At 42.0% G+C, this 18,119-nt stretch overlaps 1 protein-coding gene across 2 annotated transcripts in view; it reads left to right on the top strand.

Moving 5' to 3' along the window:
- ANO6 (anoctamin 6) overlaps positions 1-17,750 on the top strand; it is a 217,143-nt gene extending 199,393 nt beyond the window's left edge. For both annotated transcript variants that reach the window (XM_073554250.1, XM_073554251.1), the window contains exons 17-20: positions 11,372-11,577; positions 13,414-13,616; positions 15,376-15,481; positions 17,365-17,750. In XM_073554250.1, coding sequence (XP_073410351.1) covers positions 11,372-11,577; positions 13,414-13,616; positions 15,376-15,481; positions 17,365-17,571 — 722 coding nt within the window. In that variant the 3' untranslated portion in view covers positions 17,572-17,750. The remainder of the gene's footprint in view (positions 1-11,371; positions 11,578-13,413; positions 13,617-15,375; positions 15,482-17,364) is intronic.
- The last annotated feature ends 369 nt before the right edge of the window (positions 17,751-18,119 follow it).

Genomic DNA, 18,119 nt, shown 5'->3' with positions numbered 1-18,119 from the left:
CGTGCTTGCAGAAACGGCTTCTTTCGCATCACTCTCCCATACAGCTTCTCCTTGTGCAAAGTGCGCTGTATTGTTGACCGATGCACAGTGACACCATCTGCAGCAAGATGATGCTGCAGGTCTTTGGAGGTGGTCTGTGGATTGTCCTTGACTGTTCTCATCATTCTTCTTCTCTGCCTTTCTGATATTTTTCTTGGCCTGCCACTTCTGGGATTAACAAGAACTGTACCTCTGTTCTTCCATTTCCTTACTATGTTCCTCACAGTGGAAATTGACAGGTTAAATCTCTGAGACAACTTTTTGTATCCTTCCCCTGAAAAGCTATGTTGAATAATCTTTGTTTTCAGATCATTTGAGAGTTGTTTTGAGGAGCCCATGATGCCACTCTTCATAGGAGAATCAAATAGGAGAACTACTTGCAAGTGGCCACCTTAAATACCTTTTCTAATGATTTGATACACCTGGCTATGAAGTTCAAAGCTCAATGAGGTTACAAAGCCAATTTAGTGCTTCAGGAAGTCAGTAAAAAGTAGTTAGGAGTGTTCAAATCAAGAAAATGATAAGGGTGCCCATACTTTTGCATCGGTCAAATTTTGTTTAAATGCAGATTGCACATTTTCTGTACAATAAACCTCATTTGAATCCAGAAATATAACTCCATCAGTCCATCAGTTATTAGATATATGAAACTGAAATAGCTGTTGCAAAAACCAAAATTGTTATAAAGAAAAAAAGGTTAACATCAATAGGGGTGCCCAAACTTTAACATATGACTGTATATCATGTTTGGAGGCCAAAATGCACTGAATATCACCCCAAAAACACCATACCAACTGTGAAGTTTGGAGGTGGAAACATGATGGCATTTGGCTATTTTCAGCATATGGCACTGGCAAATTTCATAATTGAGGGAAGGATGAATGGACAAATGTCCTGAGACAATCTCCATAAAAATCTGCCATTTACCAGGATGATGCAGATGAAAAAAGGGTTGGCATTTCAACAAGACAATGATCTCAATGATTTCCAGCCAAGGAAATTCTCAATTGGTTTCAGAGAAAGAAAATAAAGCTGCTAGAATGACCCAGCCAATCACCTGACCTGAATCCAATAGAACATTTATGGAAGGAACGAAAGCTCAGAGTTTATAAAAGGAGCCCACAAACCTAACCTTCAAGATTTGTACAGTGTTTGTGTGGAAGAATGGGACAAAATCACACCTGAGCAATGAATGCATGTGACTATTTCCTGCATACAAGAGGCATCTTGATGCTGTCATCACAAACAAAGTCTTGTCTACGAAGTATCAATTAACCCCTTTCTGACATGGGGTGTAAATTTACACTGATGTCGGACTCCCTCCCTTTGATGTGGGCTCCGGCGGTGAGCCCAAATCTTTTCTGGCACATATCAGCTGTTTTGAACAGCTGACATGTGCCCGGAACAGCCGCGGGTGGAATCGCAATCCACCCACGGCTATTAACCCATTAAATACCGCTGTCAAACGCTGACAGCGGCATTTAACATGTGCTTCCAGCAATCGTGCCGGAAATCTGCCCATCGGTGACCCCCTTCACGTGATCGTTGGTCACCGATGAGTTGGCATGACAACCAGAGGTCTTCTGGAGACCTCTATGTTTTTCAGTGCCGGATTGCTATGCGCGCCGACCAGTGGTCAGCGCTTACAGCAAGTGAGGTATTCTGCTACATACAGGTGATCTGATCATTTAAACCAAAAAATAGGAGTATTTGCAACCAAATATCAATAATGCACTACAAATTCATGTGGACAAAAGCACTATAAAACCAAAACAAACCACATAAACAAGAATTTTCCAATACTTGTATAATTAGTTTAAATAGATATTTTATTAAGGATACCCAACATGACACATTAAAAACCACAATACATACAAAACAAAAATAGCTTAAAAAAGCAATGGAGGTGGGTCAGCACACACATTTTTTTGCAAACATGATTAAAAAGTCTATAAAGAGATATGTACAAAAATATATTTTTTCTCCATGAAATTGTTGATATAAAAAAGGAATGAAAAAAAGAGGAAATATATATAAAGTAAAGTGCAGTGCATATAAATAAATTATTTCCCAATATAAAGTGCTCTAGATTTAGCCATTAACAACATATACTCAATGAATATAAATAAGTAGTACAAACACTAACCAGGATTCATGTTGTGTGTGTCGTCACCGCCACCCCGCACTCCAACGCTCGTTTCACACGTTGCTTCGTCAGGGAGTGAAGCATTGCCAGTATGTAGCAGAGCCGATCGAGTTATGGCAGCTTATAGTCTCCCATGGATACTCTTGAAGCATGCCAAAAGTTAAAAAAAAAAAAAAAAAAAAGTTTTAAAAAATATTAATAATATAAACTAATTATAAAAGTTCAAATCAACCCCCTTTTGCCCCATTCAAAATAAAACAATAAAAAAATCAAACATACACATATTTGGTATCACCGAGCTCTTAATAATTGCCTGATCTATCAATAAAAAAAAATGGATTAACCTGATCATGAAACAGCGTAACGAGAAAAAAAAAGTGAAAACGGCAGAATTACATTTTTTTGGTCACTGCGACATTAAATTAAAATGCAGTAATGGGCAATCAAAAGATCGCATCTGCACCAAAATGGTATCATTAAAAACATCAGCTCGGTACACAAAAAAATAAGCCCTCATCCAACCCCAGGTCACGAAAAATGGAGACGCTAAGGGTATCAGAAAATGGCGCAATTTTTTTTCTTGAAGTTTGGAATTTTTTTTCACCACTTAGGCTGGTTTCAGACTAGCGCATTTTACATGTAGCGCACGGCGCCGCTAAGCCCTGCCCGCCCCGTTCGGTCATTTCCTCCTACTATCGCACAGGGCTGCATGCGATCTGCACACCCTATCTTTAGCATAGGGTGCGCAGACCGTGCGCTGGCCGTGCGCTAGTAGGATTTTTGCATGCGCTGCGCGCTTTTGAAGGTGCGCCGGTGTGCGCCGAACGCAGCATGTTCAAAAGTGCACAGCGCACGCAAAAATCCTACTAGCGCATGGCCAGCACACAGTCTGCGCACCCTATGCTAAAGATAGGGTGCGCAGATCGCATGCAGCCGTGTGCGATAGTAGGAGGAAATGACCGGACGGGGCTGGCAGGGGGCGGGGCTTAGCGGTGCCGTGCGCTGCCTGTAAAATGCGCTAGTCTGAAACCAGCCTTAGATAAAAAAGAACCTAGACATGTTTGGTGTCTATGAACTCGTAATGACCTGGAGAATCATAATGGCAGATCAGTTTTAGCATTTAGTAAACCTAGAAAAAAAAATCAAAACAAAAAACAAGTGTGGGATTGCACTTTCTTTTGCAATTTCACCGCACTTGGAATTTTTTTCCCGTTTTCCAGTACACGACCTGGTAAAACCAATGGTGTCATTCAAAAATACAACTCGTCCCGCAAAAAACATCAATTAGTGCATAGCAGCTATCTTGCAAATCTGAGGACTGTGTTCAACTCTTTCATGTAAAGCCAGGAAAACAAACATAAGCTAAAGCCATTATGAATACTGACATTTTAGCACCTTTGTTTGAGTAAATGGAGGGGGTCTTCTAGCTCTTGCTATTAAAAATTTCTGATATGTTCTGAAATGTTCATTTGACTCATCAAAACTTTCCTTTAACTGAAAGGTTTGCCTATTTGTATACTTTTTCAAGGCGGTATATTGAGATGAGTATGAAACCTCTGTGCTCATAAACGGTATTTTCAATATATGTACTGTAGGTTTTAGAAAAAGCCGGTATACCGGCAAAATTCACGTCGGGACACATGTCCTGGTAGTTAGAATCTAATGTGGGAAAGTCAGAGCTAACTGATGTGGGGAATTTAGGCATAGTGTAGTGGACAACAGATTTATCCATTCGTTTCCAACTCTGAGAATCTGCCTAAGGCTGGAGTCACACTAACCTGCGCAAAATACGCTCCGTATTTTACATGCGTAATACGGATCAATGACCACTAAATAGTGGTCCGTAGGTCATCCGTAAGCAAGGTGAGGTCGCGTATTTTGCGCATGTGTGTATCCGTATGTAATCCGTAATCAATCCGTATGGCGAGATTTTCTCGCAGCCTTGCAAAATGGACATTTAACGGTTTTGAGGCCTGAAAACAATTTAAATCATTAGCCTACACCCTATTTAGACACTCAGAAACAGGTGGCTGCCTACATTCTGTACATTTCTCACCTTGCTTTCACGAGGTGTGTTGGTGTTCTTTGTGCAGCATGGCCGAGGGTCTGACATTCAATACAACGGAGCAGGTTCTCTTTACCTGGCTTTTGTCACGGCGCTTTGGCCAACCATATCCTGTGATAGTGGATCCGCGGAGGAGGAGACGCATGTGGGTACATCCACTTTTGAGGCAACGACTCACAAGAGGTCATTTTCACCGCCTCTATTCGTCTCTGCGGGAGCATCCGGACAAATTTTACCAGTACTGTCGAATGAGCATTTCCACATTTGATCGCCTCTTGAAGACAGTGCGCCCTGGGATCACCTTTCTGGACACTAGGATGCGCAAAGCCATATCTGCAGAGGAGCGACTTCTACTCACAATACGGTATGTACTCCACGACCACATTCTCTATGTTCATAATGTGTGTGTTAATTTATGTTTTTTGGCCTTCTTGGACAAAGTTTAATACCCTCATCTTACTCAAAATATGTTTCACCTGACACAGCAGAATGTTACATCTAATATGTACTGCATATCACTTAGTCATTGTGCCACCAAATATGTGTGTGTTGTTCTCTCTCATTCCCTACCAAGTTTGGTCGGCATGTAACTGATTTTTTTTTACTTTACCCATTCTAACCTGTACTATTTCTGTTGTTCTACAGCTTCCTGTCCACTGGCCTGTCTTATGCCGCCCTCCACCATGAGTTTCTCATTGGAAAGTCAACCATTTCAGGCATAGTGAGGTCTACATGTGCAGAAATCTGGACAAGACTCCATCAGGTGGTCCTACCCGAGCCCAGGATGGAAGACTGGTTAAGGATTTCAAGGGACTTTGAGGAGGACTGCCAGTTTCCAAATTGTATTGGGGCCCTGGATGGCAAACATATCGGGGTGCGTAAGCCGCCGAACTCAGGCTCCCAATTCTTCAATTATAAGCAATACTTTTCTGTTGTATTGTTGGCTCTGGTAGACCCTCAATACAAGTTTATAATTGTTGACATTGGGGCCTATGGAAGGACGGGAGACTCTAGAGTCTTCAATACTTCCATAATGGGTCGGCGGCTACGCACCAACCAGTTGGATCTACCACCACCACGCCAGCTACCAGGCTCCCCCGAACAATCAGTCCCTTATGTCCTTGTGGCAGATGAGGCCTTTCAGTTATCACGTAATGTCATGAGGCCATATCCCCGGCGCAACCTTGACCACAGGCGCAGAATTTTTAACTTGCGCCTATCACGTGCTAGGCGACTGGTGGAGTGTTCCTTTGGGATTCTTTGTGCCAAATGGCGGGTACTCCAGTCTGCCATTCAGTTGAGTGAGCAAAATGTGAATGAAGTTGTCAAAGCCTGTGTTGTTCTGCATAACTTCACCAGGATACATGATTGTTCCTCCTCTGATGATGGTGTTGTGCGTAGGCCGGACAATGTGCGCAGGGTGAGACCACCTATCATCCCTCAACGTAGACCGCTCTCTGGCCTCAAAGTGCGTGATATATTCACGAATTACTTTATCTCACCTGAGGGGGCAACTTCTTGGCAAGAGAATGCTGTGTCTATGTTATAATTTTTTTTTTCAAAGTGTGTCTAAATATATATTACTCCAGCCTTTTTATGATTCTATGAGTGTTTCTTTGCATTGGTTGGTGTCTGTTAGTATGTTGTGAGGGATAGTGAGAAATCACACAGAGACGTTAACTAGAGTAGCCAAATTTTTAGTTTTGCTTAAAGGCAAACATAATTTTGCCATAACACAAATTTGGCAATGGCCAAAATGACCCTTTGGGCCTTCTTTAACTTGGTGTAACACTAACATTACAGAAAAAAACTGCAACAAACATTATGCAATAACAACATTGCTGCATGCCTACATTAACCTTGATTAGGCAACAAAGGGTGAGCTCCATCACATAAATAAAGTCAATAAGATAACACTCACATTTCCTCATAATGTTTTCCAATCATAGAAAGATTCAACCATGACAGGCAAGGCTACCTCACATCTTTCACACAGATATTACCTGTCTGTAGAACAGACAATATTTAAGCATGCTATACTGGAAAGCATGAAAATACAAAACTCACTTGTTAAGACATAGAGAGAGCGTGATATTGTGAATGCTGGTCGCCTCAAATTGGTTTACTAGAGAATGCTAATAACAAAGTTGACTACTTAACTAAAGGCAAGCACGCCTTTCCTATGCATTAGCAAGTGATTAGTGTATTTTCATCCTTTCAGGTAACAGTATAGCGCATTTAAATATTCTCTTTTATACACACATATAATATCTGTGTGAAAGGCGTGAGGTAGCGTTGCCTGTCATGATGGATTGTTTCATATGTTTGGAAAACATTGTTTAAAAATGTGAGTGTTAAATTATGTTCTAAATGTTGGTGAAGGAGAACACCTGTTTTTTTGTCTAGATTAGAAGCACCAGTTACCTGTTACTGGACATCTCCAAACTTTTGATTCATAAATCCTCATATGTAGGGGAAGGGGAACGGGAAGGAACAGCCTGTGGGTGCTGCTGGACATTGTGGCCAACATCGCCCTGTGTGGGGCCATACTGTTGCCCATGATGCTGTTGTTGTCCAGCCTCCTGGGCCTGTTGGTGATACTGGCCAGAGTAATAATGATGATGGTGAGGGGCTTCTTGTTGGCTCTGGTAGGCCCGTGGCTCATACCCACCAAGATAGCCAGATCGTCCCCAACCAGGTTGGGACCAGCCTCCAACACTGGGTGGGTACAAGTGGCCATATTGGTGGGGTTGGCTTGATGAAGACATTTGGGGCTGCGGAATAGAAGGATGGGTAGGGGGAGGAAGGGGTTGAGGTGTTGGCCCACGTATTAGGGGCTGTTAAGACCCTGCTTGAGCAAGCATCTGTGTGGATGGTCTCATGCGCATTAAATTTCTTGGTGAAAGCTGCCACCTCTCCAGAAATTCAAACATCTCATATGGGGTATTGGGGGGGGTGCTGGCATCAAGCAGGATCTGAATACACCCCCTAATACGGAGCCTGACCTCACGGGTAAGGGCACGGAGATAAAGGGTGAGGCTACGTGCATAGGCCTCCTCACCATCATCTGTAGTGACTCTGGACAAGTAATTCAGCACCCCAGTGTCCACATTGGTCCTGCTCTCTTGAATGGTGACCTGGCGCCTTCTTCTTATTCGCCGTGATGCTAGAGCAGCCTGTGGGGAGGGCCTGATCTGGGCAGTTGGGCTGCTGCTCAAGTTGCCCATCTCTTCCAGGATGGGTGAGGTTGCAGCTGCAGACCGTCCTGGTGGTGTGTTGTGGAGGGCAGCCATTGTGTGTTCTGGTGATGCCTCCTCTTCAGCCATCCTTCTTGTAGGGGGAGAAGATGGGCCAGCCACCTCATCCCCTACAGGATCTATAATGTGCTCTGCCTCTGAGGCCGTTCCTCGATCCGTAAGGTTGGATTGAGTTCTGTTATGAAATGGAACAGAGGCAAAAATACATCAATATTTTTGTCCCTGTAAAGTATTTGTGTAATGTTTTTGTGTCGTGTGGTGTGAGGTATGTACTTACGGTCTCAGAGCCAGAATTGGGGCGAGGAAGTTCAGCCGGTCATAGTAGATATATTTACGCTTGACATGGCCAGCATCCCCACTCCTGGACCGCTGCTGGCGTTCCCGGCGGTACTGGTCCCGGATGCTTCTCCACCGTTTCATCACATCTTCCACTGCAATGTGACAGGAAAGATTGTCAAAATCAGATATTTGAGAGGTCACATTTTCAAACAGTAGTCTAGGCATGGGGCCTTATGGGGTGTGCGTTCTACCCATGGTGGCATATGTAATTGTGCCGATACCCAGGGTCTCATTAGCTCCCCTGAAACAAATTTTAGTGGCTAGGAGGATGAGGAGCTTGTGGCCTAACCCCTAATTATGGCTGTGTGAAGCCACGTGTCACATCCTAATGTAACGGCCTCATGAGGCTAATAAAAGTACATGCACAGGAAGGGGGGAGGCTGATTGTAGATTCATTTTAGAGAGCGCGCTAACGTTAATTATATTTTTATGGTTGCACTTACGAATTTTATGCTGCTCATCACGTGGTCTGTCACCAAAGTCATGGTACATCTGGCGACAGATGCGCCTCCATGACGCCTCCTTTCTTGTGCGGTTCGCATAGTTTGCGTCGCGTGGGTCCCATATTTCTGGACGCTCCTGCACCAGCACAATTAGCATCTCTACATTAATATATGTGGACGCCATGCTGCTGCTGTACTCTGTGGAGGCGTACTTCCTGGATGTCTGGAGCGCTTTTTGAGCTCATTTGCATGTCTACGCTTCCTGATGATGGATTGGCCCATTTCCTGTTCACCAGCCAAAAGACCTGCGTATTGCTCGCAGGTCACACGTGTGTTCCGTGTGTAATGCGTATTTTTTGCGCACCCATAGACTTGCATTGGCGTACTACGGGCGTAGTACGCTGACAATCGCAGCATGCTGCGAGTGGCACGGAGCGTAGGATACGGAGGAGAAATATACGGCTGGTGCGAGTGACCCCATAGAGAATCATTTGTCCGTGTCTAATGCGTGCTTTTAGCGCCTCTCACTCTCCCGTATTCCTCGCCAGTGTGACTCCGGCCTTAGGCTACTTTCAGACATCAGTTTTCTTTATCCGGCAGGATACGGTGAAATACCGGACTACCGGATCCGGCCGCAAACACTGACACCGGATCCTTCTTTCTGCCGGATATATTCCTGGCAGAGGAGGTCTTCTGAAAATGCGCAGTGCGAAAAACCGGTCTGGCGTTTGGAAAAAAGTTGCATGCAACGTTTTTTCCAGACGCCGGACCGGCAATTCTTGCCGTATCCGGCAAAATCCAGACGCGCCGCATTGCCATTCGGCGCAATGCGGCGACAATGAAAGTGTACTGGCAAAAAGGCGGATCCGGTCATAACAGGCGCGGGATCCGGCTTTTACATATTTCGCCGCATCGTGCCAGATAGCAAAAAACAGAAATGTGAAAGTAGCCTTATTCAACTGTAGCGGAGGTCTCACGCTTTGATTTACACAGCGTGTGTTCACTCCTGCCATTAATGTGCCACATGTCAAAGTACTGCCGGGGAAAGATTGCGCCTTAATAATTTGCGGTACACAATCTTGCTGCCGCCACAGGAACACACCATCAATAGCAGCTTTCAGGCAGCGTCCATCCCCATCACACGTGTGCCGTCTCCAGCAAACATCCACTGGGTACAATCAAGCAATAACATCAGCGTGACTGTGCTTCCAAGCACTGCATATGGTAACAGTTACCCTAATAGCGGTATTTAACTACTGATTGCCAGTTTCAGGTTCTATTATAAAAACCCTTTATTGCTGGAATTGTGGATGCAAACTATTATTACAATTTCTAATTATCTATGCAATCTTCATAAGGCATTTTATTAGATAACAATATATCACTTATATATATATATAGTGATTGTGCCATATATGTCACAAACTGACACGATTAGTATTAACCCTTGCCTCTACCCATCTGTCAGGGATTCTGACACAATTATTATGGGGAAAAAAATCTAATAATTTAGGATTCTTGACTATTGTCCCTTTAATGCAATTCCATTAAATCTCCCACATTTATCTACTACCAGGAATTAGTGGGTCACATTCAAATCTTCCTGTGGCCCAATATACATCCACATTGGATGGTTGTATATATTTTATCTACATCACTAATTTTTTATATATATGAAATAAAAGCTAAATTTTAATTGCACATTATCTTTTTTGAACTTAATTCATTCCTCAACTGTGGTGTACACCAATGTGTAATTCTGTCTCATGACAATTGATTAACCTTAAAATAATATGTACAGTCATCTCTGAACCTTTACCCACAAGGATTTTACCACAATAGACTAGACATCCCCAAAGGTTTGTTTTTTTTTTTAACATTTATCTGTGGTAAAATACTGCAGCATCACAAATTATTCAACGCCAGTACTTGCAAAATGCCCTAATTTGCAGAGACACAAATTTACAATTTTTGAGATACTTCCACCCTTTTGATGCCTAGTTAAAATTACAACTTTATTTAAATGGAACATACCCTGGTAGGATTTTTTTTAACAAATTACTTTGTTTCTTCCTGTAACATTCATGCACAGTCTATGGAGGGGGTGGCTTTACACATTGTTTTGGAAAAACACAATTTCAAGTTTTAATGCAGGTTTTTTGTGCCAAACACGGTAGAGAGCCCAGTTAGAAGTGGATCTAGCAAGTAGAAGGCCAACCTTTATATTTCTCATTCCTTTCATAACCACTGTGAACCACCCTAAGATGTACTATTGGAATTTACATGGGCTGCTGCACTTGTCACTACACTCTTTTAAGGGTTTCTGATAATTTAGAATATTATTTTCTTTTGCATTCATATAGATTCTTGGGTGAGGAAGGTCTTAGGGACAATGTGAATTTGCAACACACGTTTCCATTGTAAGTGCAGTCTTTTAGGCTGTGTGATAATGCAAGATATAGTTTTCTAGAATAAATACCAATGTGGATATTTGTGGAACTTTGTTGCCTGTAGTTAGTTGCTGGAGTATTGTAAGGCATATATTCATCCTCACCCTCTTTAATTTGGCTGCTTCCTGAAAGACTTTTGCTATTCTGCATAAGGGTACATTCAAGTATTTGCTGCAGACTTCTCTGCACCATTTTTGCATCCCTTGACAGGAAACAATCAGCGTAAAATACACACACTTTTTTTTTTTTTTTTGGGGGGGGGGGGTTGGTGCATTGGTGCAGATCTTCCCCCTCTCATTAGTATAGGTGAAATCTGCAGCAAAAACACTATAAGAATTGTCATATGCAGATTTAAATCTGCACCAAATCTGCAGGTGAAAGATACGTAACGTGTGCCTTAGACTTTAGGAATACTATTTGGAATATAATAATAGGAATAGAATTTGCTGATACTAGGAAGCCCTTCAGGTTTTGTCACAATTGCACAGAAACACGCCACCAAAAACGAGACAAAAACACAACATTGTGCACAGGGCCTAACGCTTTGTTACAAGATGCATGTATTTTTATTTAGTTTCTCATTGATAACACACTTTATAACCTACATTGCTGTTACCTATTTCTTTTGACAGTGATTCAGTTTGGATTTGTTACTTTGTTTGTGGCATCCTTTCCACTTGCTCCTGTTTTGGCCCTTGTAAATAATTTACTGGAGATTCGAGTGGATGCCTGGAAGCTCACCACTCAGTTCAGGCGTATAGTACCTGAGAAGGCACAGCACATTGGAGCCTGGCAGCCAATCATGCAAGGAGTGGCAATACTCGCTGTGGTAACAAATGTAAGCGTGTTTATTCTAGATCAGACACAATTTTTTTTAAAAAATCACTGGTTCCAAATCTACTCCCTTTGTTTTTGCACACGATCCCCCATCCAAAAGTTTTAGAAATAAATTAAGTGTGTTCTTATAAAAGGTTTGAAAATTACTTTGAAACTCCATTTAAAATGTCTGTATAATATAATTATGTATTACTGTATATACTCGAGTATAAGCCGACCCGAGTATAAGCCGAGGCCCCTAATTTTACCACAAAAAACTGGGAAAACTTATTGACTCGCGTATAAGCCTAGGGTGGAAAATGCAGCAGCTACTGGTAAATTTCAAAAATAAAAATAGATACCAATAAAAGTAAAATTAATTGAGACATCAGTAGGTTAAATGTTTTTGAATATCCATATTGAATCAGGAGCCCCATATAATGCTCCCTACAAAATACGCCTGCACAAAGGTTAATAATGGCCCCATAAGATGCTCCATAGAATAATATGCCCCATATGCTGCTCCATAAAGGTTATGGCCCCATAAGATGCTCCATAGAATAGGCCCCATATGCCGCTGCTGTGAATAAAAAAAACTAAACAAATCCAAAGTGGAAAAAAATCCAAAGTGGGAAAAAAAAAGAGCTGGGCTGAATAAACCACGCTGACCAGAAAAAAACGCACCTTCGGCAGTCCATATAATAAAAAAACTTCTTTAATAAGCCTACGCTTTTCGTGGCTAAACCAGCCACTTCATCAGGGCATCATTTTTGGTTTTTTTGTTTTTTTTTTCCACTTTGGAGTTGTTTCATTTACTACCAGCGGGATACCAGCGGCGACCGGACTTTTATGAGTGATTCCCAGTTTGTTGTGACTCACACAACTTCAGCAGGTGAGTCTAACTGATTGGGCTTGCTTGCTATTGTGGTTCTTCTAGACGATACACCCTATGTGTGCTTTCCATCTTTGTTTTTTCTAATAAAAAAAATTGACATACTCACCTCTCGTTGCTCTGGACCACGTGCCGGTGTCCTGAGCAGACGGGGACACTGGCGAGCTATGGGGGCCAGGTGCCGGTCGATGTCGCCCCGGCACTTGCAATATTCGCCTGTCCCCGTTCCTCTGCCACATGCCGCTCTGTCTTCCGGGTCCTCTGTCAGTGACTGTTCAGGCAGAGGGGGCGCACTAACTACGTCATCGCGCCCTCTGACCTAAACGTCACAGCCGGAGGACAGAGCGACGCGAGGCAGTGAAACGGGGACAGGTGAATATAGCGTATGCTCCCCCCGACCTCTCCGTCAAACTCACCCCCTCCTGGAGCGTCTCTGCAGCCCCTGCTTTTCCCATGGTCTCCAGCGCCGCAGCTCTTCCAGTGTTCAGTGGTACCGCTCATTACTGCTCATTCATGTGACTGTTGAACACAGAAAGAGCTGCGGCGCCCAAGACCATGGGAGAAGCAGGGGCTGGAAAGACTGTGCCAGGAGGGGGGGTGAGTATGATCTGACACCCGTGCTCCCCCTCCCCCACCGACCCCCTGGTATATGACTCGAGTAAAAGTCGAGAGGGGCACTTTCAGCCTTAAAATATGGGCTGAAAATCTTGGCTTATACTCGAGTATATGTATATATTAAAATGAGCACTCCGAGTCGAGCTAAACAGCGAGAGCGCTAATTAGTTAAAATGTATTGAGTCCGCACACCCAGCTTGACTGCCAGCTGCAGTTCATGCTGAGCAGTGTGAGGATTCAGAGGCAGCAAGGAGTAGGGACACTGAAAAATAAGAATAATTCTTCTGTGTATTATTAATTATGTAACTCCTCTCCTCTGTTTCTCATTCCTTATTTTTTGTCCTGCGGCAGGCTATGATCATTGCCTTTACATCTGATATGATACCACGTTTGGTTTATTATTGGTCTTTCTCTGTTCTACCCTATGGGACCCACACATCCAGCACTATGGAAGGATACATTAACAGTACACTTTCAGTCTTCAGAGTATCGGATTTCAAAAATGAAAGCAAACCAGTTCCACCAGCTTGGTTTGGCACTGCAACTACATGCAGGCAAGTACAGACGGAATTTCCCTTTAGCTAACATGACAGTTGAGCCATTCAGCATCCTTCACACTAGGTTTTTAAAAGTCTAGATGATAATCCAAATTGTGATTTTTAGTACCAATAGTTTGGTCATCTACTTTATGTAAATACTTTGTGAAAAGACAAAAGTTTGTCTTCTTTGGCATAAAAATATTTACATGAATCCCGATTCATCATTTATAGGGGGGGTTATTATGTCAGTTTATTTTTTGTAATGTGGTATTAGTTGTCATTTTTGGCACCAAATTCCTCAACATCAAGGAGAGCACTATGCATCAGTCACTGTTGTCACCAGACGAGTCTTTGGTGGTGTTGATGTGGGCAAGTGTGTCTGTCAATACAGAACTGCCGTACACTTTGGGAATGGTACAGTAATAAGCCCTTACTACTTGAATACTATCATTAATCCAGTGTTTGTTCCACTGCACGAACAACACAGGCCTAAGTTCATTGACAATGTTCCAGCTGCCAAGGTCAAATCATTGGGGAACGGCTGCTGGAGACTGGAGTACCTCACATAGAGTGGCTTACACTTTCTCCAGACCTGAATCCTATAGAAAACCTATGGGATCAGCTGAGTCGCCATATAGAGGCTCTTAACTCTGTATGCCAGGACCTCAATGACCGGAGGGCCGCTCTTCAAGAAGAGTGGAACGCCATTCCTCAGTAGTCATTATTTCGACTTGTGAATAACATGAGACGTCGTTGTCAAGCTGTAAGTGATGCTCAAGGCCACATGACAAGTTATTGAGACTGACATTTTTTATTGGAGTATACCCACCACTGTTGTTGGCTTTTGGTTCTATAAATTGTTTCAGATGAGGAAATCATCATTGCATGCTTCTACTTAAATGCCCTACTCTTACGATAAAATATAACTGTGCATGAACTTTTTATTTTTTCTACAAATTTTGCCCAAAAGCCAAATATCCCTAACTTTTTGAGTAGTGTATGAGTATCTAGATGGCTTGGTATTGGTCAAAGGTTTGGACACACCTGTTTATGCAGTGTTTTTCTTGATCTTTTTGGAATGTGCTCATTGTAAGTTTTTAGAGTGATGGCAACAATCAAAACTATGAAGGAACACACGAAAACAAAAACTAAAGAAACCTGTGAAACAAATTAGAATGTGATCATTTTAGTACTCCCTTTTACTCCGGTGACATATTCATCAAGTAGTCACCAGGAATGACTTTCTAACAGTGTTGATGAAGTTCCCAGAGGTGCTGAGCACCTTTTGGCTGCTGTTCCTTGTCATCTGACTCCTTCAATCTGATTCTACAAAGTGCCCATTCCAAAAAGAATAAGGAAAGCTATGAACGGGTGTATTCATACTGTTGACTAGTGCTGTATACATGTGTGTTTGCATGTGTATATATGTTCCTGTGCATACACTCAAATAGTCAGGGGCTGTCATGGTAAGATAGCTTCTTAATGTCGTTTTCTTTAATTAGTAATTTGCACTTACTGGTATCTGACTTTTTTTTACAATCTAACGAATTAGATTTTTAATTATACTTTGCTGTGAGTGTTTCATAATTAGACAACGGAGTCACAGCAGACTGTCAGATTTTGCAGAAAGGGTTTATACTGTGTTTCCAATTCTAAATTTTAAAGCTCTTCTAGGCAGGAAACGATAATTACACCTAATCCAGTAACAGATTTCCTCCACCTTGTGGTTACTACATGGCATTACAAGTAACTAAATGTTTGTAACAATCCTTAGGTACCGTGATTTCCGCTATCCACCTGGCCATGAACACCAGTATGAATACAGCATGTTTTATTGGCATGTCATTGCTGCTAAGCTATCTTTTCTCATTGTTATGGAGGTAAGTCATTCAAACTTCTTTTTGTATGTTTGGTAGTGGTTGTAAAACAATGTATTTCAATCTACAGAATATCAGATTGGCACTTTGTATTTGCAAATAATCTTTGAACTTTGCAATATTTCTGGTTTCCACTAGAGATGAGCGAATCAGTTTGCAAGACGCTGGGCCAGCAGCCACATCAGTATAACATGGCTGCTTGACTGGAACCCTGCAAATTGCTGCGATCTCTGGCCTCTTCTGATTTCTAGGTCCAGCACAACATCATCATTGTGGCCTGCTGTGACTCGCACAGGGTGCTGGAAATCTATTCGCTCATCTTTAGTTTCCACCATAAAAGTGCCGCATTACTTACAACTCAAGATGTGCAGTGTGCCCATTTGTTGTGTGTTCCTTTTTTCACCCTGTTATTTTTCAGAGACCTTTCCAGAATTAAAGCACCACTCTTGTGGGTAGGGGGGAGTTCCAATCTCTTTGTTAGGGGTCACTTATGTAAGTGGAACGCATGTCCTTACATACGGACCGGTAGCCGTCTTTAGCGATTTTCAGCCATGTTCTGGCACCACGTGACTGCAGTTGTGACAAGCCTAACCACACAGTGGTTGCTTTGTGAAGCGGATGTCATTTTTTTCAAATCTCAATGCACTGTAGCCTCGTTCTGAATCCCATGTATTGAGAAAAGTAACTTCTGTAACACAGTGATCTGGAGGGTTATAAAAGCCATTATGTGGTACTGGAGCAATCGGAGCGGGTTTGGAAAATGCCGGCTTGTGAATATGTAACTACATGCATTACACTTGTACATGATCCCTATCAAAGGGTGCTTGACTGGTGCTTTAAGGGTGTTTGGTCAGACTAGCTTGTTCACTTCATAGTTTGTCCTTTCACTTGCAGCTCAAAGGGGGTTATCCAGCCACCTAAACTGTTCCTATAGTTAAATAAAAAATAGCAGCCTTCAGTATTGTAAAATGAGATAAAATTAATACTCGCCTGCCAAATTCCCCGCCAATCCTGTTCTGTTGCTTCATCTTGGTGTCACACTGATTTCTCTTTCTTCTGCTTTAAAGAAGTACTCCCATCAGTTTTTATCCTCCTAATATATTGCAATCATCATGTTATATAGCACTGTGTACTTACAATTGCTCATTTTGCCTTTCTACCCAGCTAATACTTCTCTTTTGTCTGCTCTATGTAGAAACAGGAAGTCTCTTGTCCCTGCCTTTATCATCCCCCTCTTTATCTCCTGACCCAGATGCTCCTCTCCTCCCCCTGTCAGGGACGTTTGCAGTGACTCATTACTCATACAGGGAAAAGAATCTTCCTGTCTTTCCTTAGAAAGCTTAGCTTAGAAAGATTCAGCTAGTCAGTATTTAATCACGTGATATTACAGACCTATAGACATGTTAGGGCAAGTTAGGATAGGATATGGGTTGAACTAGATGGACTTAAAGTCTCCCTTCAACCTTAATAACTATGTTACTATGTAATGGAAAACAGAAGAATTAGCTGGGTAGAAAAGGAAGATAGACAATTGTAAGTACACAGTGCCATATAATGTGATGATTGTAATATATTAAGAGTAGAATAACTTGGATGGGAGGAGGGCTTCTTCAAGTGATAAGATGTCAAAGTGACATTTCACCACTACAGCCAATCGGTAGCGGCAGTTGTAACCTCAGTGGCATCAACCTTGGAGCGATGTAATATTGGGAAGGGGATTATTACACTTTTGTTGGTTTAAGTTATTACAGGGTCTCTATTTACACAGGTGGCTGGACAACTTTGTTGAACACTTTATACATTAGCTTTAGCATGATATCAGATACATGAAAATGCTCATTGTGTAATTCTCTTGTGACCAGCTGTCTTCTCTTTCCCTTTCTCAGCATGTTGTCTACTTTATTAAGTTCATTATAGCTTACATCATACCTGACATTTCCAATGAAACCAGAGACAAAATCAAGAGAGAGCGCTACCTCATACAGAAGCTTTTACATGAGAAACATCTGATGTTGGTGAAAAAACAGATGGGAAGTTTTGCTAATAAAATCCTAAAAGGTGTGGACAATGTGATTGTGGACAAGTTAGACTAGCCCTCCTTGGTTTGTTACAGGACACAAGACGTTGCTGACTTCTTTTCAAGCCTTTGAATATGTTCTTAAAGGTATCCGGGAATACCCTGGAATGAAAAATGCCACCTGTATGCATTATACAATATATCTTATATACATTTTGTAGCAATACCAATAAAGAATTGACCGTTTTAAATGAAGGCACCATATTTTGTAGAAAATATTGTGTTCTTCATACACAAATGTTTTTTATGGAGATTTACATATATGTTTTATATCAGTATGAGTTATATTCTTTGGTGGTTATATATGTAATGTCTGTGTGTACATTGATATACATACATAGACCTGTTGGTCAAGAGTATGTCATAATCTAAATATCGCATCCATGTAGAACCACATCCCAGTCAATAACAGCTTCTCAACACACTATGAAAAAGGTCCTAACAAATAGCGGTCACGCCGAACTGCTCCACTGTTGTCTAGCAATGGAAGAACTCCGTTTACGAGAATGGTTCTATGCTGATGAAGTAAGTGTTCTCTTCACTGGAGCTAAGAACCTTAATCAC

The sequence above is a fragment of the Dendrobates tinctorius genome, unplaced genomic scaffold (assembly GCF_039654945.1).
Source record: "Dendrobates tinctorius isolate UK_male_01 unplaced genomic scaffold, ASM3965494v1 ptg000209l, whole genome shotgun sequence".
Taxonomy (NCBI): domain Eukaryota; kingdom Metazoa; phylum Chordata; class Amphibia; order Anura; family Dendrobatidae; genus Dendrobates; species Dendrobates tinctorius.
The sequence above is the reverse complement of the archived record's forward strand: the minus strand, read 5'-3'. Positions and strand labels throughout refer to the sequence as shown.